This window comes from Archocentrus centrarchus, chromosome 1, assembly GCF_007364275.1.
Source record: "Archocentrus centrarchus isolate MPI-CPG fArcCen1 chromosome 1, fArcCen1, whole genome shotgun sequence".
Classification (NCBI taxonomy): Eukaryota; Metazoa; Chordata; class Actinopteri; order Cichliformes; family Cichlidae; genus Archocentrus; species Archocentrus centrarchus.
The window spans coordinates 5,489,170-5,514,607 of record NC_044346.1 but is presented as its reverse complement, the minus strand read 5'-3'; the positions used below and the strand labels follow the sequence as shown (position 1 = coordinate 5,514,607).

At 43.1% G+C, this 25,438-nt stretch overlaps 1 protein-coding gene and 1 long non-coding RNA gene across 2 annotated transcripts in view; one reads left to right on the top strand and one right to left on the bottom strand.

Annotated features, from left to right (window-relative positions):
- The window catches only part of LOC115780548 (complement C3-like), a 37,283-nt gene that overhangs the window by 7,029 nt on the left and 4,816 nt on the right, over nucleotides 1-25,438 (top strand). Inside the window, exons 15-41 of the mRNA XM_030729805.1 lie at nucleotides 8-208; nucleotides 4,531-4,686; nucleotides 4,972-5,101; nucleotides 6,739-6,807; nucleotides 7,180-7,387; nucleotides 8,216-8,407; nucleotides 9,995-10,080; nucleotides 11,469-11,608; nucleotides 11,695-11,904; nucleotides 12,032-12,092; nucleotides 13,402-13,485; nucleotides 13,575-13,778; nucleotides 15,293-15,368; nucleotides 17,974-18,136; nucleotides 18,558-18,671; nucleotides 18,745-18,895; nucleotides 19,738-19,901; nucleotides 21,669-21,824; nucleotides 21,999-22,058; nucleotides 22,149-22,239; nucleotides 22,536-22,587; nucleotides 23,215-23,302; nucleotides 23,659-23,748; nucleotides 23,918-24,023; nucleotides 24,220-24,309; nucleotides 24,407-24,490; nucleotides 25,019-25,099. Coding sequence (XP_030585665.1) covers nucleotides 8-208; nucleotides 4,531-4,686; nucleotides 4,972-5,101; nucleotides 6,739-6,807; nucleotides 7,180-7,387; nucleotides 8,216-8,407; nucleotides 9,995-10,080; nucleotides 11,469-11,608; nucleotides 11,695-11,904; nucleotides 12,032-12,092; nucleotides 13,402-13,485; nucleotides 13,575-13,778; nucleotides 15,293-15,368; nucleotides 17,974-18,136; nucleotides 18,558-18,671; nucleotides 18,745-18,895; nucleotides 19,738-19,901; nucleotides 21,669-21,824; nucleotides 21,999-22,058; nucleotides 22,149-22,239; nucleotides 22,536-22,587; nucleotides 23,215-23,302; nucleotides 23,659-23,748; nucleotides 23,918-24,023; nucleotides 24,220-24,309; nucleotides 24,407-24,490; nucleotides 25,019-25,099 — 3,307 coding nt within the window. The remainder of the gene's footprint in view (nucleotides 1-7; nucleotides 209-4,530; nucleotides 4,687-4,971; nucleotides 5,102-6,738; nucleotides 6,808-7,179; nucleotides 7,388-8,215; nucleotides 8,408-9,994; nucleotides 10,081-11,468; nucleotides 11,609-11,694; nucleotides 11,905-12,031; nucleotides 12,093-13,401; nucleotides 13,486-13,574; nucleotides 13,779-15,292; nucleotides 15,369-17,973; nucleotides 18,137-18,557; nucleotides 18,672-18,744; nucleotides 18,896-19,737; nucleotides 19,902-21,668; nucleotides 21,825-21,998; nucleotides 22,059-22,148; nucleotides 22,240-22,535; nucleotides 22,588-23,214; nucleotides 23,303-23,658; nucleotides 23,749-23,917; nucleotides 24,024-24,219; nucleotides 24,310-24,406; nucleotides 24,491-25,018; nucleotides 25,100-25,438) is intronic.
- LOC115780889 (uncharacterized) lies at nucleotides 11,867-25,424 on the bottom strand. The gene is made up of 3 exons (XR_004019999.1): nucleotides 25,381-25,424; nucleotides 11,986-12,083; nucleotides 11,867-11,912 (listed from the first exon to the last, which is right to left on the bottom strand). It is a non-coding gene; the product is annotated as an uncharacterized LOC115780889 (long non-coding RNA).

Below are 25,438 nucleotides of genomic sequence, written 5' to 3'. Positions count from 1 at the left end.
AAACTAGATTCTTAGTAAAGGCAAAATCATCAGTGTTGGGCGCATGGATATAACCAGTCAGAAACTCACCAGGATTGGGCTGATGGCAACACCAGAGATGATGCCATCGTTTCGTGTTGTAGCGTACTACAGGCTTCCCTGGGTGGGGCAAGAGGAGGTGGTGTCAGATTCCATCTGGATAGATGTGGTGGATTCCTGTGTTGGAGGGGTGAGTGCACAGCTCAGTATCACAGGTAGTTTTGGGGGGGGGTCAATCCTCTACCAGTTAAACACCACTCTGCACGTATCCTTGGGTGAGATACTGAATCCCAGTTTCCCCCAATGGACTCATCGATGTGCAAGTGTGTGAATATTAGAGAAAATTACTTAGTCATAGAAAAAAAAACATGTTTCTATGAGTGTAATTAAGCGAATGAGTAGAAACCACTTACTGTGGAGTAGAAAAGTGCTACATAAGTACCAGCTCATTTACCATGTCAGTGTAAGTACACCGGTTTCTCTACTTTTCTGCATTTTGAAGTCTTCCACAAAATCACACAAATATACAGTGTAGAGAACAGGTGTAGCCACCGTGGGTGTGGTTATGATGTTCATGTGCTGCCGTGGGCTTTCATACACATGGTATTAAATCTGTAAGCTTTTGAAAAGTGGCAAAACAAGTACACTGCCTGGCCAAAAACAAAAAGTCGGCACCAAAAAAAAGTCACACACTAATATTTCATTGGACCGCCTTTAGCTTTGATTACGGCATGCATTTGTTGTGGCATTGTTTCAATAACTTCTGCAGTGTCACAAGATTTATTTCCATCCAGTGTTGCATTAATTTTTCAACAAGATCTTGCAGTGATAATGGCAGATTCTGACCACTGTCAAGAGCCAAAATAACAAAAACAAAAACACAGGGCCCAAACAAAAAACAGCACAGGGCCAAAACAACAGTTCAAAGCGTTCAGGGGGCCACCCAGGCAAAGAGGCAAAACTCACAGGCCGGGGAACACAAGGATCATCAGGAGGCTAACCGCGCTCCCAGCGGCAGCTGCGAAGCAGGTCAGGAGGCCGACCACGCTCCAAGTGGCCACGAAGCAGGCCAGGAGGCCAACCGCACTCCCAGCCGCGGTGGCAAAGCAGGCCAGGTGGCCTACTGCGCTCCCAGCGGCGGCGAGACAAGACTGGGGGCTGACCGCGCTCCAGATGACCTCGGGCAGGCGGCCGTGTGGCATGCGCCGGAGATGGATGACCTTGGGTGGGCGGCCGCGTGGCATGCGGCGGAGACTCTCCAGAACCTTAGCTGGCCTAGACTCTCCTGAGCCCTGGATGGTCGAGGATTCGGGACACTCGGAAGACTCGGGACACTCGGAAGACTCGGGACGCTCGGACTGAGCGGGACCCTCTGAAGACTTGGGACGCTCTGACTTAGAGGGACACTCTGAAGACTCGGGATGCTCCGACTGAGCGGGACCCTCTGAAGACTTTGGACGCTAGGACTGAGTGGGACCCTCTGAAGACTCGGGACGCTCGGACTGAGCGGGAACCCCTGGCGGCTCGGACTGAGCAGGACACCTTGGCGGCTCGGACTCTGGTTCGGGACCCGCTGATGGCTCGGTCTGAGCGGGACCCGTGACGGCTTGGTCTGAGTGGGCCAAGGCTGCAGTGCAGGGTGCACAGTTGTCTCCCTGGACAGGTGGGGCTGCTTTGGGGATTTATTGGGTGTGTCTAGTGGTGGTGAGGATTATGGTGACAAAGGCTCTGACTGGGAAACTAGGGGCTCTACTACAGCTGACGGGAGAGACTGGGGCTGAGACAGGGAAGCTGCTGAGGCTGACACTAGGGTCGCTGACTGAAGCTAAGGGGCTGCTGCAGCTAACAGAGACCGAGGGGAGGCTGCTGGAGCTAGCTGGGACTCTGACTGGGAGGCTGCTGGAGCTAGCTGGGGCTCTGGCTGGGAGGCTGCTGGAGCTAGCTGGGGCTCTGGCTGGGAGGCTGCTACAGCTAGCTGGGGCTCTGACTGCGGGGAAGCTGGGCAGCCGACACTGAGGGAGCTGACTGGGGAGCTGACTGAGGCCGAAGGGGAGCTGACTGAGGCCAAAGGGGAGCTGACACTGGGGAGACTAAGGGGACCGAACCTATTGAGGGAGCAGGAACTGAGGGCACTGGGACCAAAACCGAGGGGACTGAGACAGGAACTGAGTGGACTTAAACTGAACTGACCAGAGGGACCAAGGGGGTTAAGGAGCTAACAGAAGCAGACACTGGTGGAACTGAAGCTAATGCAGAAACAGCTGACACTGTGGACTGAGGGAGAGCCGCTGGAGCTGACTGAGACCAAGGGAGAACTACAGAAGCTGGCTGAAACTGAAGTGAAGCTGGAGCTACAGGACCTGACAGGGACTGCGACTGGGGGAGAGCTGGAGCTACAGCTAACTGCGGCTTGGGGGTCGCTGCTGGAGCTGACGTGGAATGAGGCTTGGAGGTCGCTGCTGTAGCTGACGTGGACTGAGGCTTGGAGGTCGCTGCTGCAGCCGACTGAGACGGAGACCATGGTTGTTTGGAGACTGCTGCAGTGGGGTGTGGCAGCAGATTTTTACGGAGCATGATGACAGAGTGAGCCAGAGAAGCTGTATCAGGATGGGTGAGGACCCACAAAGAGGAGGAAATCAATCCGCAACAGAATGCCAGTTGCATTATCCTGTAGTGGGGATCCGAGGCATGAATTATCTGCAGAGCAAAGTCCCTTAGTTCCGCGATTTTCTCCTCTTGCTCCTTGTTAGGAGGTTCTGAGTCCGCAGGGTGCATGGTGTGGTTGTGTCGTTCTGTCATGTAACGGCTGTGTGGCAGGCAGAAAGAGGACCCCAATGCAGGACACGCCAGGCAAAAGTAAAAGATAATCCCACTTTATTTACCGGTGCTCAACAAAAAGCTGGACTAGGCAGACCTAGTGGCAAAACTCAGGGCAAAAAATACTAGACTTAATTCCAAGGAAGAACAGGACACACAGCAGGAGAACATATGAAGACGATGTGACAACAAGCAGAGAAAACACGGGACTTAAATACACAGAAGGGCTGATGAGGGAAGAGGAAACAGGTGGGAACACAGGTGACGCTGACTACGCTGACTTGACAAGACTAGGGGAAGCAAGTCTTGTCAAGTCTTGGGGTGGCTGTAGCTCAGTAGGTAGAGCAGGTCACCTACTGATCGGAAGGTCAGCGGTTTGATTCCTGGCTACTCCAGGCTACATGCCAATGTATCCTTGGGCAAGATACTTAACTCCAAGTTGCTCTCCGACCGTCCTGTCGGAGTATGAATGTGTGTGAATGTTAGTTAATTAAAAGCACTTAGCTTAGTAGAAACATGGAAGTGCTTGTATGAATGTGAGTGCATGGGTAAATGTAAACACGTTGTGTAAGCGCTTTGAGTGCGCTGACTGAGTAGAAAAGCGCTATATAAGAGCCAGTCCATTTACCATTTACCATTTGTCAAGAACAGGACACACAGCAGGAGAACATATGAAGACGATGTGACAACAAGCAGAGAAAACACGGGACTTAAATACACAGAAGGGCTGATGAGGGAAGAGGAAACAGGTGGGAACACAGGTGACGCTGACTACGCTGACTTGACAAGACTAGGGGAAGCAAAACTGAAAACAATGGACAGTAAACAAGTAAAACAGGAAGACAGAAGAGGGAATCATGCCATCATGATTTGGGGTGCGTTTTCTTTCAATGGAACAATGGAGCTTCAGGTTGTGCAGGGGCGTCAAACAGCGGCTGGCTATGTGGAGATGTTGCAGCGGGCATCCCTCATGACTGAGGGCCCTTGTCTGTGTAGTAATGACTGGGTTTTTCAACGGGACAATGCTGCAGTTCACAATGCCCACCTGACAAAGGACTTCTTCCAGGAGAATAACATCACTCTTTTGGACCACCCTGCATGTTCCCCGGATCTAAATCTGATTGAGAACATTTGGGGATGGATGGCAAGGGAACTTTACAAAAATGGACATCAATTCCAGACAGTGGATGCCCTTCGTGAAGCCATCTTCAACACTTGGAGCAATGTTCCCACTAGCCTCCTGGAAACACTGGCATCAAGCATGCCTAAACAATTGTTTGAAGTGCTCAACAAGAATGGTCATTACTGAGTCCTTTATTTGACACTTTTATTTCTGTTTTGAGGGGGTTTTGGGTTTTTTTTTTGAGCTATGATCTTAAACTTTTGATCAGCTGAAAAAATCGTGTTTGAGTGTAAATGCAGTTTTCAATAAATTCCCTGCTCAAAAGATTTTGACTCTTGCGCCGATTTCTTCTTTTAGCATTGTGAAGCTCTACTTAGAACCTTCTTAAGATCCACTAGTGCAAAATGCAAATTCTTGCAATTTCTTAACTGGTCTTAAGATTTTGATCAGGAGTATATATATATAGATATGAGTGGTGCATAGACTTTTGATTGGTCAGTATTTTGGTTTGACTGCAGTCTTTCAAATGTGCCTGATAACAAGATAACCAACAAGTGCATTCTCTGCTGTAGCTCACAGTGGGGCCAGTGGGCAACCCACCCAATTACTACACTCCTGGGAAGACCTTTAGATTTCAGATCAGAGGTGAACCAGCGGCAAAGGTCAGCCTGGTGACTGTGGACAACGCCGTGTATCTCATCAACAAGGACAGACTCACACAAAAGAAGGTGTGTGTTTTACATTTGGCCCAAGTGTTTTATAATATTGATTACAGTAAGACTGAAAAAAAGACAAATGAAATAAATATGACAAGTTCATTAAATACTTATTTACATTATTTCCATAAGGATTTAGTGTTAACAGTGTAAGGTAGTTAAACTTTTGATGGACCATTTACACATTGGGATAGTGATATTCAAATCGTGTACATCAATTACAAAAGTTGACTAAAGTCCTACAAATGCAGAACCGCAGAACTCATTTGACCTTTTTTAATGGAACCCTTTGCTCAGATTTGGGATGTGGTGGAGCATGGAGACATTGGTTGCACTCGAGGTGGAGGCCGAGATGCCAAAAGCGTGTTTACAGATGCAGGACTCCTTTACTCCTCCAACGCTGGCTTCCACACCCCAGACAGACGAGGTAACTATGGAGCAGCTGTCGAGAAGCTCATCTTTATTCACTAAAACAAACAGCTGACATCACTTTAATATGTTGCTCATGCAACAAAGGCAGATAACCACTCATTGTATCTGTTGAACAAAACTCACACTAATTCACAGGAATACTTTATATGCTATGATTTTAATATTAGAATAACTGATGTTAAAAAAATAGAAGTTTGTAGTCTCTCATTCCCCTCGTAACAGCTGAAGACCATGTTTGCACTGTGGCTGGGGGCTGGGGGTGGGGTTTTTTGGCTCATCTGGGCCTGACACCTTATATTACACTGTGTGTAATATGAGCTCAGCTATAGGTTGTAATAGGTGGTATAATCAAAGAAACGTAAAGCTTGGTTTCACAGAAGATTTGTGTCAAAAACAATCAAACATCAAACATCACAGAACTTCATCCAGCTCTGGCTAGCAGTACAGAAGACGAGCGAGCATAAATGCAATAATGTTTATGCAAATCAAATTCCAGAAAAGCTGGGACACTGTGTAAAATGTAAAAATAAACTGAATGTAATTATCTGCAAATCTCATTAAACATGTAAAATGTTTAAACTGAGACATTTTACAATTTCATGGCATCATGCTATTGTGAGAATCACTGCATGGGCTCAGGGACACTTCCAGAAACCATCCTCTGTGAACACAGCTCACTGTGAAATCCACAAATGCAGATTAAAACTCTGGCCCACAAAAACAAGGCCAGATGTGAACATGGTCCAGACACAATGCCATCTTCTCTGGACCAAAGCTCATTTAAAATGGACTGAAGTAAACTGGAAAACTGTTCTCGGGTCAGACAAATGAAAATTTTACATTGTTTTGGAAAACATGGATGCTGCATGCTCTGGACTAAAGAGGACAGGAGCCATTTGGCTTGATATCAGCATCTCTGCCTGCATCTCTGATGCTATGGTATCAGCGCCTATGGAATTTGCATCATTAATGCTGATAGACATCTACAGGCTTTAGAGCAACATGTGCTGCTAATCAATGTCTTTTTCAGGGAAGGTCTTGCATATTTCAACAAGACAGCACTAAACTGCATACTGCAGCTATTACAGCAGCATCTTAGTACAGTCTGGGTGCTGAACTGGCCTGCCTGCAGTCCACACCTTTCACCAAGTGAAAGTGTGACTGTTGAGCAGCTACAGCAGAATCCTCTATCAGGTAAGAGTGGATCAACATTCCTCTCCCAAAAGTCCAGCAGCCGGTCTCCCCAATTCCTGTAAGGGTTACTGACTATTGTTAAAAGAAGAGGGGTAAACACGACCCTGTCCCAACTTTTTTGAGACTTGTTGCTCTCATCAAATTAAAAATTTTCCATTGTGAAAATTATTTCTCGTAACGGGGTTGTGAGATTTGCAAATCATTGCATTCTCTTTTTATTTCTGTTTTTATGCTGAAATATTTTTTCTATTGAGGTTGTAACTGGTACATGATTTCAGTATGTTTCACATTTTTGGGTTTCTTATTTGTAAGTGATTCGTTTCCCCATGCTCCACCATCAAGCCAGATATTACAGTTCCCCCACCTGCTGAATCCCACTTTAACCCCTGATTATGTATAGGAAGGTTAATGGTGTTATTCTGCTCTCCTTCCCCCCAGCCCTGCAGTGTTCAGGCAGTGCCAGAAGGAGGCGCTCTGCTGAACTGTTGAGACGTAAAGCACAGCTGGGTGAGTGTCCTCTCATCACAGAGGGTTTGTTTAGTTGGTGATCCGATCAAACCTCTGACCAGGGATTTGTGCTTACTGAATAAATAATTTGATTAATTATTTATTAAGAGAAGGCAAATGTCATTAAATGTTATGGTTAAAAAAAAAAAAAGCAGATGTAGGACAACAAATTTATTATTCACTCATTTTCACTGGAAAAATATCTGCTCAGTGATCTTTCTCCTTACTTATTGTTGCAAGCAGTCTGATAAAGAGAGCTTCTTTTATTCGATATGTTGTTTGCTGCTGCTGTATTATTTTTTTTTTAAATACAGAGTATGAGATTACTGCTGATGAATGCTGGTTACCTGTCTTCCATTCCTCTGCCTCCAGAGAGTCACTACAAGGAGAAGCTGCAGCACCGTTGCTGTAAAGATGGCCTTCGCGAGATCCCAATGCCGTACTCCTGCACACGACGCTCTCTCTACATCACTGAGGGATGGGAGTGCATCCGGGCTTTCCGCTTTTGCTGCGCCACTTTCAGGGACCAGCAGTTTGACACAGCGATTACTACCACGCCCTCACCCACTACCACGCCAAGATATGTATTGGAAATACCAGTCTTTAGTAATTACTTTACTTCAGCTTCATCGATGTGCCATACTGGTTTCATTTTGGGTTGATTTGTTGAAACACTTTTTTTTTACATTTCTTTTAAATTTAGCAGTATAACATTAAAATATTAAATCAAAAGTAGTTTCACAAGTAACAAGTTATATGTAGGGCCAGCTGCAGCATTTTTCCCTCTTTTACCCACAGCTCTGAAAATCTCTAGACAGGGCAGGTGGCATCCCCAGCTTCATTTACTGAGACCAACAGCAGACTTTTGGAGTTTAAGAGTCAGTAAATACACTATACTGCCTTCATGTGCATATGAACTTAAGTGACATCCCTTTCTTAACCCACAAAGTTGGGAACATGAAATTTTCCAAAATGTCTTGGTATGCTGAAGCACTGGAACTAAGGGGTCGAGCCCAGCACCTGAAAGATACCCCCAAACCATAATCCCCCTCCACCAAACTTTACACTTGGCACAATGCAGTCAGACAGGTACTGTTCTCCTGGCAACCACCAAACCCAGACTCATCCATTGGATGCTCTAGAGTCCAGTGGTGTCGTGCTTTACACTCCTACAACCAAGTGCTCCGTCTACAGCAACTTTTTAATTATTTAAAATAAACAACCCACAGGAATTTGTTTTAATTATGCAGAAATTTGACTGTGTTTGTGTACATCTTAGTAGTTTTTTATAATAATTACAACTGCACTTCAGTTACATCTTGATTTTTGATTAAAAAATCAGCTGCGGTGATGTCTTAAAATATTTGGACATTTGGATATTTACTGTGTAAATATATTCACATACTACAGGTCGGTTTGAAGGGGATAGAATGCCTGGAAGGACTGGAAGGCCTGGAATTACTGGACTACCTGGATCAACCAAAGAAGAGGAAGAAGAGGGGGAGTACTTGGATGAGGCTGAGGTATATTTGCGCTCCAAATTCTACGAGTCTTGGCTTTGGATGGATGTTAACCTACCCAACAAGGCAGAAGGAGACGGGTGAGTAAAGGATTAGAGCAGCAGTTACATCTAAGGAAGAAAAGTCTGATTACTTTATCCTCATCTTGATGAACAGCTCCACTCTTTGGATTTGGATAGATTTTCTTGGTTTATGGACACTTGGTTGTTGCCGCATCAAAACAGGAATAAGCCACATTGAACATGTGCAACACAAATGCTTTTCAGGTTTCATTTAGCCCCATATTTAAAGGGTTGTGACATACTGGCCTCCTCTCTGACACTTACAGTTCACCCCTTTAACTGTGCAAGTCTGGAACAGCTTTGGTCATAATATGACAAAACTGAAAGCTTCAGAATCAGCACAGATCAGCACCAAATCTAAGTAAATCCAGAGTCAGCACACCATAATAATGCAAATATTTGTCCTTAGAGTAGCCTTTGTGAATTTTCCCTCTCGCATTTAAATCATATTATACTGAATTTATCACAGTGTGAAAGAATGCCGGAGGAAACGGGAAAACCGGAAACTGTTACTTGCCCGGATGCATTTGTGTGGATTCCAGTGGGGAAAAACTGAACTGAAGTTCAGTGGTTTCTTGCGACTGCCGTGTCCATGATTCATGTTCACAGTAACAAGTATGCAGTAAACAAGGTGTTCAGTGCGTCAGTAGGAACACATTGTGTAATTTCCATTGACTTTTAGTGATAAAAGACTTTTTTTCTTTGACTCTTGGTGGACTGTGTCTGATAAAAGGACATTTCATCAGGTGAGCTGGATCATGCTGTTTGCAGAATAAGCAGTCGTACGTGCAGAAAACACTGACACAGCATCAATCTGTGTTACCTGGACCGTCTGTGTGTCTATACGCTCACACTGTAACACAAATTCATGCATCGCATCTGTGTCATGCTGCTTGTGCACTGAAAAACATCAGCTAGTGTGTATAACCAAGTTAATATTTTATAAAGTGCTTGCTGAAATCTAATAAACCTGCAGTGCAAGAGCAGAGAGCAAGAAACTTCATTTTTTAATTGCATATTGATTTTGGTGATGCTATAATAACACTATAGTTTAAATTCTAGTGGCTGGTTATGTTTTTACGTTTCTGCTAACAGACAATGTAATGATAAATAATAATGTATCCATCCATTTTATTATATATGGCATAATACTTGTTGCCATGGATGATACATATATAAAACAATTACAGTTTAATGGCACTGACACAAAATAAAATTCAGTTAACTTCATTATTCATTAGTTAAATTTGACCATATTTTATTCTCCTTTTGCAATAAATCTTTCATGATAGCTCAGACAGTCCAGCTAACAGGATTATCAGGAAGTTAATAAACGTTTTGTTGTTTGTTAACAGTGAAACTAAAGATTAGTTTGATTTGCTTACTTTCTTTTCATCTTACTTCAAACATATATTTAGACAAATATACAACACAATTTCACACTCGCATTCACATGTTTGGTCAATGTAGAATGACAGTTAACCTGAGCTCACGGGTGAATTGTTGGATGGATACTGATTCCCTGTACAGTATAATAGTCACATAGCTGTAGTTTTGAACTTGAACCTAATGGCTGATAATAAAAAATATGGATTTTCTCAACAGGCTAGCCTCTTTGAACATAGAGGAGCCCTTACCTGACAGCATCACAGAATGGGGAGTTCTGGCTGTCAGTGCATCACCTCAGACAGGTAAGATGACGGTGGACCAGGAATCAAGGTGCTGAATCAATTAAGTTTATGGAAAATTTGATAAAACTTGATGCAGTCAGGCTTTTATGAGAATTACACCTTCTCAAACTTATAGAAAAACAAATAGATAATTTTATGTGCAGAAACATTTGAGTAAAACCCCCCAAAATATATTTATTTTTGTTTATGAACCTGAGATATTATAATAATCATTTTATTAATAATAATAATCATCATTATTTATGTAAAACTCTTCAAAACACAAATACAAAGTACTGTACAAGTCAAGATAGATATGGTGAAAAACAATAATAAAACAACTAAGAAAAGTTTATAAATTAAACAGCATTGGGAGCAGAAGGCTATCAGCACAAGGAGATTAAAAGTGAAAAATAAATACATGCAAATGAAAACTAATAAATCAAAGACAAATATAGACCAATTTAAAATATATTCTGCATATGTGATCCCCTCTGTGAGTGAGAGAGAGAGAGAGAGAGCAGTATTTAAGAATAAAGTGTAAACTAAAATCAGTAAAATATTAAAATCTGTTCTAAAATTAATCAGTAACCAATGAGGGGAGGATAAAAGAGGAGCATGGCTTCTGGACCAGCTGTAATTTGTGTCGACTCAAATAAGTGAATAAGGAGTTATGATAGTTTAACAAGGAGGAAATAAGAGTAAGTATAACCATGATCTATATTTCTCTCTGATTTTTTCTGAGTCTCCTGAGCTGCAAAAAAAGTTTTCTGGACAACTGAACTGTTCTGCTAATTGAAGCTGAGGTGGTGATCCAGAATGACACCAAAGTCTTTATAGTACTGACCCAGATATGCAGGTAGTTTTTACCCGTATATTCACAATAAAAATATAAATACTATATAACTTCTAAACACTCCCCATTCAAACAGATGCTAAATGTGTCTCTGCAGTGTCTCTGTATTCTCAGCACATCTTAGCAATTATTTTACTTCAGATATTTTCTAATTATATTCACTAATCATGTAAGACCCCACCAGAATATTATGTTCTGTGAATATGAATATCAAAGAACTACATACAGAGCTTTAGTTTTTTACACTAGCATCTGAGATTTTGCATGATGTGTACAGTATTACTAATTACTGGTTCATACTGGCAGCAAACCACGAGTGAGAGGATTATTAAAAATCCTTTTATTAGATCTTCAGATAAAAGTTGGACTTTTAAAAAGCTTTTTTAACATTCTGTCAACAACAGCCTCTAATTTCTCAGCTCTATAGGAAGTAATTATGCTGCAACAAACTCACGAATCTCAACCTGGTTTCTAAACCTGAACTATAACATAGTGATCAGAATCATAAGCACTCATAGACGTTTATCAGTAATCATCTTGTGAATCTCTGCAGGTTTCTGTGTTGCGGAGCCGTACAATTTCAAAGCCTGGAAGCAATTCTTTGTGGACCTGAAGCTGCCGCATTCAGTGGCGAGAAATGAGCAGGTTGAAATAAAAGCTGTGATCCATAACTATGGCTCTGAGGAACTACATGTAAGATTATTGCCTTATTTTCACTCCTTTTAATAAAATATCGGTTTCTTCAAAGTCTCTGTAGCAGCTGACCGCTTTCTGCTCAGGTCAGGGTGGTGCTGAAGAAGACTGAAGGCATGTGCAGCGTCGCTTTCAAGGACAGTCACAGACAGGAAGTGACGGTGCCGGCCGGCTCTTCAATAGCTGTGCCTTACACCATTGTACCACTAGTGGTGGGAAAGCATCCCCTGGAGGTGATAGTGCTCGCCAGAGATGCAATGGGTGGAGACCGTGTCCAGAAGTTCTTACGAGTTGTGGTAAGTGACTGGATGATGACAATGCATTGTATGTATTGTGATTTTCTGTGTGCTTAGAAATAATTAAATGATAACACATACCTCCTTTACTCTGTTCATATCATATCTTTGTTCTCGACACAAACAGCTGGATGGAGTGCAGAAGACTGAAGTTTGGAGTGTGATGTTGAACCCATCTGCTGTGGGGGGTAAGCAGATATAATAATGTGTTACTGCCTACTTTATAACCACATCCTCTGGACTCAGTTCAAAAGCCTGCATCTCTGATGGTACGGTGGGGCATTGGCAGTTTGTTGAACTGGAAAGTTACCATCAATGATGGAAGGTATATACGGGCTTTAGAGCAACAAATGCTCCCATTTTTTCAGGAAAGGCCTCGCCTATTTCAGGAAGACAATCCTAACCCCTACACTGCAGCTATTACAACAGTATGACTTTATAGTAGAAGAGTCAGCGTGCTAAACTGGCCTGCAGCTTAGCAGTTGGATGTGTTCAATGTTTTCAACTGGTGCTCAACAATCACAGGCCCCATTGGAAAACATCTGTCACATCATGAAACAAAAAGCATGACAAAGCACCAAGCAGGGTATTCCAGATGTTCTTCTCCCCAGCCACACTTTTCAGGTCTTCCTGGAGGGTCCTGAATCATTCCCAGGCCAGATAAGATATAAATTCTGCAGCATGTTCTCTACCCCAGGGTCCCCTCCCAGTTGGCAATGCCCAGAAAACCTCCAAAGGGAGGTGCCCAGGAGGCCTCCCTTTGCAGATGCCTGAACCACCTCAACTGGCTCCTTTAAACACAGCCCCCATGAGCCCCCCCGTGGTGGATGGGTTTGCGCATCCCTGTAATCCTGGGAGCTGTGTTGTCTGAGGCAGTACCCCCTGGTTGGGTCTCCCATTGCAAATTGGTCCCACGGGAGGGACCAGACAAAGAGCATTTCAGACAACCCCAATGACAACCCCAGTACCAAAGCAGCTGAAACTGATAAACAACCCCCTCTGCTACCTAACTGACCAGATCAACATCCCAGACATTTAAGTGACTTGATGCTGAACTCTGATTAGAACAGTTCCTTTAATATTTTTGAGCACTTTATATTAACGTGGGTTTCAACAGTGCAAATAACAAAACTTTGCACTTGTTTTTACTGCACTGCAAACTTCTCTACAAGAACATTTAAAAAGAACAAAGAAAACAAAATAAATATATACATCTTTTTTTTTTAATTTACAAGCTTTTATTAACCAGTTCTCTCAATCCTGAAGCTTCACAAACGTGATGATCTTTATCTGCGCTCAAACTTTGTAGTCCAACTTGGTTTGGTGACTGACTTAAGCTGCTAGGTGTCAGGTTTTGTGCTCAATCAAACTCCTAGAGACTGGTACTGTAATATCGATATTAATATCAATGTTAATGTGCCACATATTTTATATGTAAGCATGATTAGAGACTGCTAAAGTTTCAATTTGATGTCCTGTTGTTTACAAACAAAACAGGAACGCAGACAGTCCGTGTCGGAAAGATTGAACTGGAGTCAGTTGTGCCGAACTCTAAGCCTGAGACATACATCAACATCAGAGGTCAGTAACTGTCAGAGTGGTGAGAAAGATTCAAAATGAAACCCAGAAAGGGGCTTATTCCTGACGCCTCTTCTCCTTTTCCCTGCTAGGCAACGTGTTAGCAGACAGCATCGAAAACTCCATCAAGGACGACTCTCTGGCATCTCTGATCATGATGCCTGGCGGCTGTGTGGAGCAGAATCTGGCCAGCATTACTCTACCACTCATTGCCACCCTCTACCTGGACCGAACTAACAACTGGGAGAGTGTAGGGGTGGAGCGCAGGGCTGATGCTCTCAAGTACATCAAGAGAGGTGAGTCAAAAGCAAAAAACAAAACAAAGAACAAAACAGAAGAAAAGGTAGATTTGCAGTTCCTTAATTCTCCAAGTTTTCTAAAAAAATATGAAATCCTTAAAAACAGTTTGTAAATACTTTAGGATTAAACACAAAATGTCATGTAGACGGTGAGACAGGTGGATTTTGCACCCTGTGCGGTTTGACAGCTTTTTCAGGGAAGGACAACGCTCCAGAAGGTCTTCAGCTGTGCTCTCCTCTCCTTAGATGAGCTGTACAGGTCCTGCTGCCACAGTAAAGCCTGCAGCATCCTGAAGGACACGTCCCACCCAGCACATCAGCTGTTCCAGCTGTTACCCTCAGGGAGGCAGTACAGGGCAATAAAAGTTAAAACAAACAGCCTGAGGAACAGCACATATCCCAGAGCTGTTACTATAATAAATAATAAACCATATACAGTATGAACACTGTGCTTTTGACATAACGACAGTAAAGTGTAAAGTGGATGGATGTGTCATACATGCTGACTTTTGGTTCTTTAAACTGGAGGGGAGTGCACTAAATGTGATGTGAATCTGTGGTCAAACAGGAGAGACAGGCTGTCCAGTGATTTCCAGCGCTATTCTACTGCACATACCAGACCCATGTCTTTTTAGTGTTTTTCATTCTGATCATCTCCATGTTTGGTTCTGTGCAGCATTGTGTTTTTTTCTGTTTGTGTTATAGTATTTTATTTTGTGACCACTGAAGGAAAATATTTTTCCCCTCATGTAGTACAGTAGGAATTCAGACAAAATATCTAAACAGTCAACCGGGCTTTATAGTTAATCTCAAAGGATTTTTTTTGAGGGCAGTGAGCTGTTTAATGACAGAAAAACTTTGTTTTGATGAGTGGGTCAATTAGTCTTTTGCACATTAAGTATAATAGTTTGCATGAGCTGTTTGGGGAAATCGGATCTTCAGAGCTGAAAACATTGCAAATGTACAGTGTCAATATTAGTGAACAGATACAATTAAAGGAAATATGCCGTATGTACATTACAAGTATGTAAGATGGATGGAAGGAACGACTGGTCAGTGAAACAATATGGTTATACTGATGTTCTGATCTATGAGGATTAATAAAATGATTGGATTGATGAGTACATGGATGAACAGATTAATATTTAAATAGAATGACGATGCACAGGTGGATGAATAGCTTTTGTATTTCTGAATGTGTATATGAATGGGTGGATTGATTGGTTGATGCTTTGTCTTATATGTGGAAGATAATCAGGACATCTGATGGATGACATGCAGCCCAGAGGCCAGTTATCAGTTTATTGATCATGGATCAATATAAATAATAATATTTTTTGTGATTTTTACCAGGAGGAAATTTGCGTTCAAGAACACCTATCCAAGAGAAATACAAACACAGAAACAAACAGGGGGGACAGGTGTCTGAGGTCGTGCAGCCAGCAGGAATGTAAATTTCTCTCTGATTTGGATCCCATCTTTAAATTCTTTTGTGTTTTGTATGTTTTCAGGCTATGAGAACCAGCTGGCATACAGAAGGAGTGACGGCTCTTACCCACCCTACCAGAGCGAAGGAGCAAGTACCTGGTACTCTCTAATCCTGCAACCTTACAGCTTTCAAGTATTTCAGTTTTAATGGTGATATCCATCCATCCCATCCATCCATTCTCTTCCTCTTATCCGGGGCCGGGTCGCGGGGGCAGGAGCCTAAGCAGAGAAGCCCAGGCTTGCCTCTCCCCAGCCATCTCCTCCAGCTCATCCGGAGGGACCCCAAGGCGTTCCCAGGCCAGCCGAGACATATAATCTCTTCAGCGTGTCCTGGGTCTACCATGGGGCCTCCTGTCGGTGGGACATGCCTGGAACACCTCACCCAAGAGGCGGCCAGGAGGCATCCTAATCAGATGCCCGAGCCACCTCAACTGACTCCGATGTGGAGGAGCAGCGGCTCTACTCTGAGCCCCTCCTGAATGGCCACACTCCTTACCTTATCTCTAAGGGAGAGGCCAGCCACCCTTCAAAGGAAACTCATTTCTGCCGCTTGTATTCGCGATCTTATTCTTTCAGTCGCTACCCAAAGCTCATGATCATAGGTGAGGGTAGGAACGTAGATCGACCGGTAAATCGAGAGCTTCGCTTTTACACTAAGCTCCCTCTTCACCACGACAGACCGGTGCAGCGTCCGCATCACTGCAGAAGCAGCCCCGATCCGTCTGTTGATCTCCCGTTCCCTTCTCCCATCACTCGTGAACAAGACCCCGAGATACTTGAACTCCTCCACTTGGGGCAAGAACTCGTTCCTGAGCCGGAGAGGGCACTCCACCCTTTTCCGGCTGAGGACCATGGCCTCAGACTTCGAGGTGCTGATTCTCATGCCGGCCGCTTCACACTCGGCTGCGAACAGTTCCACTGCGAGCTGGAGGCCACCCCCTGATGAAGCCAACAGGACCGCATCATCTGCAAAGAGCAGAGGTGAGACTCTGAAGCCACCAAGGAAGAAGCCTTCCGCCACCTGGCTACGCCTAGAAATTCTGTCCATAAAAATTATGAACAGAATCGGTGACAAAGGGCAGCCCTGACGGAGTCCAACACCCACAGGAAACAAATCCGACTTATTACCGGCTATACGGACCAAGCTCTCACTGCAGTTGTACAGAGACTGAATGGCCCGCAACAACGGGGCAGACACCCCATACTCCCGCAGGACCTCCCAAAGGATACCCCGAGGGACACGGTCGAATGCCTTCTCCAAGTCCACAAAGCACATGTAGACTGGTTGGGCAAACTCCCACGCACATTCGAATATCCTTGAGAGGATAAATTGCTGGTCCAGCGTTCCGCGACCGGGACGAAAACCGCATTGTTCTCCCTTCTTAAAGATGGGGACCACCACCCCGGTCTGCCAGTCCATTGGCACTGCCCCAGATCTCCACGCGATGTTGCAGAGGCGTGTCAACCAAGACAGCCCTACAACATCCAGAGCCTTCAGGAACTCAGGGCGAATGTCGTCCACCTCAGGGGCCGTGCCACCAAGGAGTTGTTTAACTACCTCAGTGACCTCACCCCCAGTGATGTTCAAGTCATCTCCCTCGTCCCCAGACTCTGCTTCCACTACAGAAGGCGTGTCAGTGGGATTCAGGAGGTCCTCGAAGTATTCCTTCCACTGTCCAACTATAGCCTCAGTTGAAGTCAGCAGCACCCCACCCGCACTATAAACCATGTGAGTGGAGCACTGCTTTCCCCTCCTGAGTCGCCTGACAGTTTGCCAGAATCGCTTCGATGCCATCCGAAAGTCTTTTTCCATAGCCTCACCGAACTCCTCCCACACCCGAGTTTTTGCTTCGGCCACTGCCCGAGCTGCATTCCGCTTGGCCTGCCGATACCTGTCAGCTGCCACCGGAGTCCCACAGGCCAACCAAGCCCGATAGGACTCTTTCTTTAGCTTGATGGCTCCCTGCACCTCCAGTGACCACCATCTGGATCAGGGGTTACCACCACAACAGGCACCAACCACCTTGCAGCCACAGCTCTGAGCAGCAGCCTCAACAATGGAGGTGCGGAACATGGTCCATTTGGACTCAATGTCCTCAGCCTCCCTCGGAATGCTGTCGAAGTTCTGCCGGAGGTGGGAGTTGAAGATCTCCCGGACTGGGCGTTTAATGGTGATACAGTGAACCCTCGTTATAACGCGCTTCACCTCTCGCGGTCTCGCTGTTTCACGGATTTTTTTAGTGCAGTTTTTTATGCTTTTTTTTTTTTTTTTTTTTTTAACAGTGTATGAACGCGCATCGTGTTCTGCGTCCTGATTGGCTGTCAATCAGTCTCTGTCCAGCACAGAATGTGTTCGGCTTGAAAACAGGTTTTGATCTTTGGTTTCCTTCTATAGTACTGTATAATAATTGTAAAAAATAAAGCTGACTACTTCGCGGATTTCGCCTATCGCGTGTTATTTTTGGAACGTAACCCCCGCGATAAACGAGGGTTCACTGTACTGAATTATTATTTTTATTAGTCTTTGTAGGAGTAATTATTCCACAAACAAGATGTTTAAATACACCACAATTTTATTGTTTTAGAGTCTGAAAGAGCTGACTGTGGAACCGCAGTCAGAGCAGCATTTATTGTGCTGGATAGACAGCATCACACAGCCTCTGAGTGACCAAATTAGGATAATCTGAATTTCACTGACTGTCAGGATCACAGTGTACGTGGTGAAGGTGTTCTCCATGGCTCACTCCATCATTGGCATCGACAAGCAGCAAGTGTGTGACCCTCTGGTCTACCTGTTGACGAACAAACGAGAAGAAAACACAGGAGAATATGTAGAGAACAACCCAGTTTACACCAGTGCCATGACGGTGAGACCCTGAAAGGCATCCACACACACATATCCACCCATCCACATACTCATACCGTGATGCTGGTAATTTAAGTAGTTTCATCCATAGAAAACAAGTTTTCATTCCCCTGGTTGTTGTCCTGTTTCTCCTCTCAATTATTGAAACTAATTAGTATAAACTTGTGTCTTCATGTGCATAGTCTCTAAAGCCTGTAGAGCTAGAGCACTAACACTGAACTGTCTCCCCTCTCCCCTCACAAGACCCTGTGGTACTTAAACTCCTCCACCTGGGAAGATGTCTTGAATTCCATTTTAGAGGCATTTTTGAAAACACAATATTACAAGGCATATTAGATGAGATGTCAAATAATAAATAACAGCTCTTTTGGTGCTTTGTGTCAAAAAGCTTTGATCATTTTGATAAAACCCTTCTCCACCAGGGTGGTCTCCGTGGTGATGACCCGGAGATAACACTGACCGCCTTCGTCCACATCGCACTTGCTGAGGCCAGGCAGGCAGGGATCACCTGCGTCATTCCTGGTTTGGACATAAACGTAAATCACGCACAGTATTGTCTATTTAACAGTTGTTGTAATTGTAATGAGACTAAATCCATCATGTGTTTAGAGCGCCATGGCTGTGACAGCACAGTACCTGACACGTGCACTGACTACAGAAGGGAGGAGACCATACACTGTGGCCATCACCGCTTATGCTCTGGCTCTTGGGGGGATGTCTAACAGTCTTCACCAGCCGTTACTTGCAGCTGCAGCCCGAGGTATCCTCCATCAGAATGATTAGAGCTTTGTTTGTAAAATAGGTTTTATATTTTGTTTTTAATAATGCTACTTTTACCCTATTTTTAATTATGATATAAGGGCAGATTTTAGACTTTCAAACACCCCAGTCACACTAACATACCTACCAAGATCTCCTTATGCTTAGTGCACTGACAAATCTGACCTCATATGATGCAAAACGTTTTATTTATTCCATATTTGGGAAATTCTTAATAAAATGGCAGTCATAATAATAATTATCTGGTAGATGATGCTCTGTCAGACAGATTTGTTATAAAGAGTGACAGCATGTGTGTAGCAGCAGTGTGGTAGAGAAAGTTGTTCACTAGCTGTCCAGTTAGTGGTGCAGAGGGTGGTTATTGGCATTGACTTGAACTAAAGAATATTCCTCTGTATGATTATTTTATTTTTTAATACTAAATATTGTAAATATTTGCTTTTTCAAGACTCTGGGTTTTATTTTTATATGTTTCTTTACATTTAGTGTTTTTGCTATAGTTTACTACATTTTGTGACTGATAGAGGAAAACTAATATTTTGCATATTGAATGCAAATATAACTGCTGGGATGCACGATATTACCTCAAAATTAATAAAACAAAAACCCTGAACATTTTATCAGCTATTTCAGACTCTGGTACAGGGTCAGTTAAAACATTTAGAAAAGGGAAATTAAAAGATGAAGAGCACTCTTCAGTTCACCTCTTGTATCAAAACATTCTGACCGATGAGGTTTACACAGTGTCAAAGGAAGTCTTGAGAATTTTAAAGCTGTATTAAAGCCACTGAGAATAATTCTCTAATTCTGTGCCTCCTTCAGGTGGCAGCCACTGGCCTGACAGGCTAAACCGCTTGTTCACGTTGGAGGCGACTGGCTACGCCCTGCTGGCTCTGGTTAAGATGGGACGTATGGAGGAAGCTGCAGCACCCTTTGAGTGGCTGAACAGCCAGCGGAGAAGAGGAGGAGGCTTCGGCTCTACTCAGGTACCTGCAGGGGAAGTTTGTCAGCTCAAAGACATTTATGTTTATTTCACTTGTTAATACTATGCAGTCAGGCGCCGGCTATTCACATCTTTACTTTACTTTACTTTATTACATTTAGCAGATGCCTTTATCCAAAGCGACTTACAATGATGACACAATAATACAAAAAGCCAAAACAAAAATAAAACATTAAAAGAGTTAAACATTAAAAAAACAATGGCACATTAAAAATGTATGTCTATACACATCAGAGTTAATTGTCTTAGTGCAGGTGTTCTCTAAAAAGCTCAGTTTTTAGGAGTTTTTTAAAAATGGCGAGGGACTCTGCTGCTCTGGTGGAGGTAGGCAGCTTGTTCCACCATCTGGGAACTAAGATGGTGGAACAAGCTGCCCAGAACAAGCAATCCAGAACAGTCTGGATTGCTTTGGGTGGATGTTGGGTAAAGCAAGGCGACATTCAGTGGAGGAGCGCAGAGGCCGAGATGGAACATAGGCCTTTAGAAGCGAGTGCAAGTAGTAAGGCGCCTGTTCTGTCATTACCTTATAGGCAATCGTGCAGGCTTTATATTTGATGCGAGCAGCAACCGGAAGCCAATGAAGCTCAATGAGCAGTGGGGTGACATGTGCCCGTTTTGGAAGGTGAAGACCAGACGTGCTGCTGCGTTCTGGATCATCTGGATTGGCTTAATAGCACAGGCTGGAAGGCCCGTTAATACTGCATTACAATAATCAAGGCACGAGATGACCACAGCCTGCACCAAGAGCTGAGCAGCATGTTGCGTTAGAAACGGTCTAATTTGTCTGATGTTATATAGCGCAAGGCGACAGGATCGAGCAACAGAGGCCACTTGGTGTGTAAATGATAACTGGTCGTCAAACGTGACTCCCAGATTCCTAGCAACCTTCGCCGGAGAAAGTGAGAGAGAATCGATTGTTAAGGTGAAATTGTGTTGAACTGACTGTTTTTCAGGAAACACCAGTAGTTCAGTCTTAGAAAGATTAAGTTGAAGATGGTGTGACTTCATCCATGAGGATATATCTGAGAGACAATGAGATATCCGTGCTGAGATCGTAGAGTCATCCGGCGGGAATTATAAGTAGAGCTGAGTATCATCGGCAAAGCAATGGTAGGAGAACCCATGAGAGAAAATAACTGGGCCCAAAGAGGTGGTATAGATGGAAAAGAGGAGGGGTCCCAATACTGAGCCTTGGGGCACTCTAGTGGACAGTGGACATGATGAAGACAACTGTCCTTGCCATGACACTTTGAAAGAGCGTTCAGCAAGGTAAGATCTGAACCATGATAGTGGTGTATCTGAGATACATATAATGGAGAGTGATACAGTCAATCATGATCAACTCCTAACTACAAAGGCTGCTGACAAGTCCAGCAGAATGAGCACTGAGGACTGTCCAGCAGCTCTGGCAGTTTTTAAGGCTTCGGTCACAGACAGCAGCGCCATCTCAGTGGAGTGTCCCTTTTTAAAACCGGATTGGTTTTGGTCAAGGTAGTTATTCTGGGAGAGAAAGCCAAGGATCTGATTATACACTGCCCTCTCTATGCATTTAGAAAGGAAAGGTAGTAGCGAGACCGGTCGATAGTTGTCGACCAGGGCAGGGTCGAGAGAAGGTTTTTTAAGTAGAGGTGTCACCTGGGCCTGTTTGAAAGTAAGCGGAAATTCACCGGTGGATAGGGAAGTATTAATTACATCTTATTTAATTAACAAGAGGCTGTCAGTGAGGTTTTCCTTCTCTCTCTTCTTCCAGCCCACCATGGTGGTGCTTCAGGCACTGTCAGAGTACCTGATCAAGAAACCCCCTCCCGATGACCTCATTCTGAATGTGGACGTCAGGATGGCAGGACACCTGGTGGTTCACTACCATTTTAACTCCAGGACAGCCTACGCTGCTCGTTCGTCCAGGGTGAGAAAGCCGGTCTGCAAAGATAAAAAGAAGCAGGGCTCCTGAGTTTTGTAACTTCAAACTGTGATGCTTTGGAATTTCAGAACACTGCTGAGTGAAAAAACATCATCATCATGCATTTTTCAGATGTTCTGTAGCAGTGATTTCTCCTTCTCTGCTGCTTTTGTTGTGTAGTTGCCTGGTAATCTTGATTTGGAAGTTAGTGCTCAAGGAAATGGACAGGGAATACTGGAGGTATGAACACACTTGTGGACGTGAATGATCTGCAGGGCAGTACTTACATTTGACAGGAAAACCTTTTTTTTGACTGATCTCTTCTTGAAGGTTGTGACCCATTATAACCAGCTGCATGAGGTGGATGAGAAAATGCCCTGTCAGCACTTTGAGCTCAGTGTCGCTATCGAGGAGTCCAGTGGTAACTCCATTTATAGCAATGTCTCATACATGTATGATTTCATCGTTGTTTAAGGTGAAGCCATTGTTAGTGCCAGTACAAAAAAGTACAAAAAAAGAAACAGTATAAAAAAAGAGTAATTGCTTTATGTAAAACAAAACCTGTGAATACATATCACACCAAGTATCTTCAACAAGTTTTCTATCGTTGATTACATATTTATTAACACAGTAGTTAGTATTTCATAACTGGACAAGATTTCCATCTGCAGTACATTAAAGAATGTTGAGTAACACTTTTCTTCCATCTCGTAACAGAAAAGCCTCCAGCAGATGCAGAAAAGTCCTACCAGATCACCATCAAAGTGAGGTAGGTTGCTGTTACGTGTATGGTACAACAATATGTATATGCAATTCAGTGTAATTTTATTTATTTAGCACCAAATCACAACAAACAGCCACATCACAGCATTTTATTTGGTAAGGTTAAAAACCCTGTAATAATACAGAAAAACCTAACAGTCAAAACGGCCTCCTATGAGCAAACACTTGGTGACAGTGGGAAGGAAAAACTCCCTTTTAACAGGAAGAAACCTCCAGCAGAACCAGGCTCAGGGAGGGGCAGTCATCTGCTGTGACTGGTTGGGGCTGAAGGGAGAGAGAGAGATATGCATTTTCATATCTTTTACTTTATACAAAATGTAGTAAGCCAAAAAAAAAAACTTCTGTGTAGCTCCGTTACAGAGCTCATTCAAGATCTTTAGGTATTTAAGATATCTTAGAAATGACCGAATGAAGTACTCAGTCAATCAAAAATAATAACACTACACACACACACACACACACACACACACACACACACACACACACACACACACACACACACACACACACACACACACACACACACACACACACACACACACACACACAGTACTGCAAATGTCCTTTCAGATTTAGTATCCTTTTTCAGTGCTGCTCTTTTATTCATGTGCAGGGCTTTAGGATCGAGTGATGTCAGGATGGTGGTTCTTGACATCAGTTTGCCCACCGGCTTCACCCCAGAAAACTCAGACCTGGAAATGGTAATCAGCCTCTTGTGCAGTGCTTCAAAAATCTGTAACAAAGCTTGCATGGATAAAAATTGATTTAAGCTTACATATGTGCAATAAAACTGCATTTATTTTTGTATTCATGAAAAGCTTGCTGTTGCAAGTCAAAGTTTCTGTCCTTTCATTTATCCGTATCAAACCAAAACGCAGCATCTGAGACTGTGATGGGCTTAAAATGTTGTAGCAATAAATGCAGTAAAATCAGGTTGGAACATTTAAATGCTTAAATGCAAGTTTATTAAAGATTTTCTGATAATTAATTTCTGATTGATGAAAATGATGACTGTTTAGGCCGAGTGAACCAATTAATTATATATGTTTGTCTCTAGTTGTCCAACTCAGTGGATCGTTACATCAATAATTTCCAGATAGTAGATAACCTGAGTGACAGAGGATCCCTGATCATCCACCTGTTCAAGGTAACTGTGCTGTACACCACTGTCTCATTTAGCGGATTGAAGGGAGGAGGACTTTGATTTACACAGTTTTTCTTTAATAAAATAAAACAGTTTAAATCAGTTTTATGTACCATTTTCGAGATGTATGTTTTGTCAAGTTTCTTCTGCTCTGCTTCGTTTCTCCTCTCAGGTTTCTCACAAAGAGCCAGAGATCATAATTTTTAGGCTTCAGCAGACCTTCAAAGTTGGCCTTCTGCAGCCATCCTCAGTCACTGTTTATGAGTATTACAACCCAGGTCAGCAAACACAGTTGTAGACATAAGAATCAGAGATCCTGTGATGTAGAGTGACAAGAAATACTTAAAAAAACAAACACTCAACAGTACAGGATAGTTATGGCTCAGTATCACCGTCCTTCCTGCACAGTCAGTCATATTCTACTTTGATTCTACTTTGATAGCACATGTTAGATTCCTCCCCTCTCTGTCACAGACCACCGATGCACTCGTACTTACACTCCCCGCGAGAACAAGGAGCAGCTCAGTCAGATCTGCAGAAACAACGCCTGCCGCTGCACGCAGGGTAAACACATGTTTGCAACAGCACATTAAAGGATGCTTTTATTTTTTTAAAATAATTTTTGACTTTTTTTTACCTTCTGTGGCTTCAAAATCTCCAGGCGACTGCTGTGTCTCCAAAGCGGACAGTGAAAACTTCCCCAACAACGCCAGAGAGACGTTTGCCTGCACGAGCTTGCACCACGGTACGATACACTTTTATGCTCCTGCAGCTTTAACACGCACACTTGCACACATGAGGTTTACAGTTTTGCATGATCGCTGGGTGACTGCCACTCAAATGATTTATTAAATATTTGGATGTAAATGGTCAAAAGTGCCACTAGAGAGAGAGAGATTTAAATTTGAATATTTATTTTAAAAACCCGCAGCATTAAACTTCCTCTTACAAGCAGCAACAATGACATTAGCCCCATAGAGCATCAGCAGCTTTTACAATAAGAATAATATTATGTTTAAATAATAAATGAAAGGATAATGTGGCAGTATTGACAGAAAGTGTAATATTTAAAAATGAAATATGATTCTGTCAATAATCCACATATAAGACAGTACAAACACTCAGTGTCCATGCATTTATATTTGGACTTTATTTTATCATTTTATCATATCATTATCATATTTACTGCAGTGTAATATGGAAACAGTTTCTCATTTACAGGATGCATCTTATTTTACAGTAATTTGCTCAAGTTTGGTTGCTGCTGTTTTAGCTTTCCAGGTGAAGGTGCTGAATGTCGTCCAGAGTTACTACGACAAATACGAGATGGAGATCACACAAGTTATCAAACTGGGTGAGTCCCTGCAGTGACTCCGGATTTCACCTCTCGATCTATTCAATAAAACCACTGGAGCAATCAGATAAGATAAGATAAGATAAGATAAGATAGTGTTTATTTGTCACATGCACAGTTATACACAGTACAATGCACAGTGAAATGTATTTTGTACCTGCAACCATATATACACACACATATAAATAAGAAGAATAAAAAAAAAAAAAAAGTAATTCACACTATACACTATACTCTATATACTATACACTATACACACTTTTATAAATTATAATATTTACATTGTGCAATAATGGTCCAGTTAGGGCTCAGAGTTGAGCAGACGGATGGCTTGTGGGT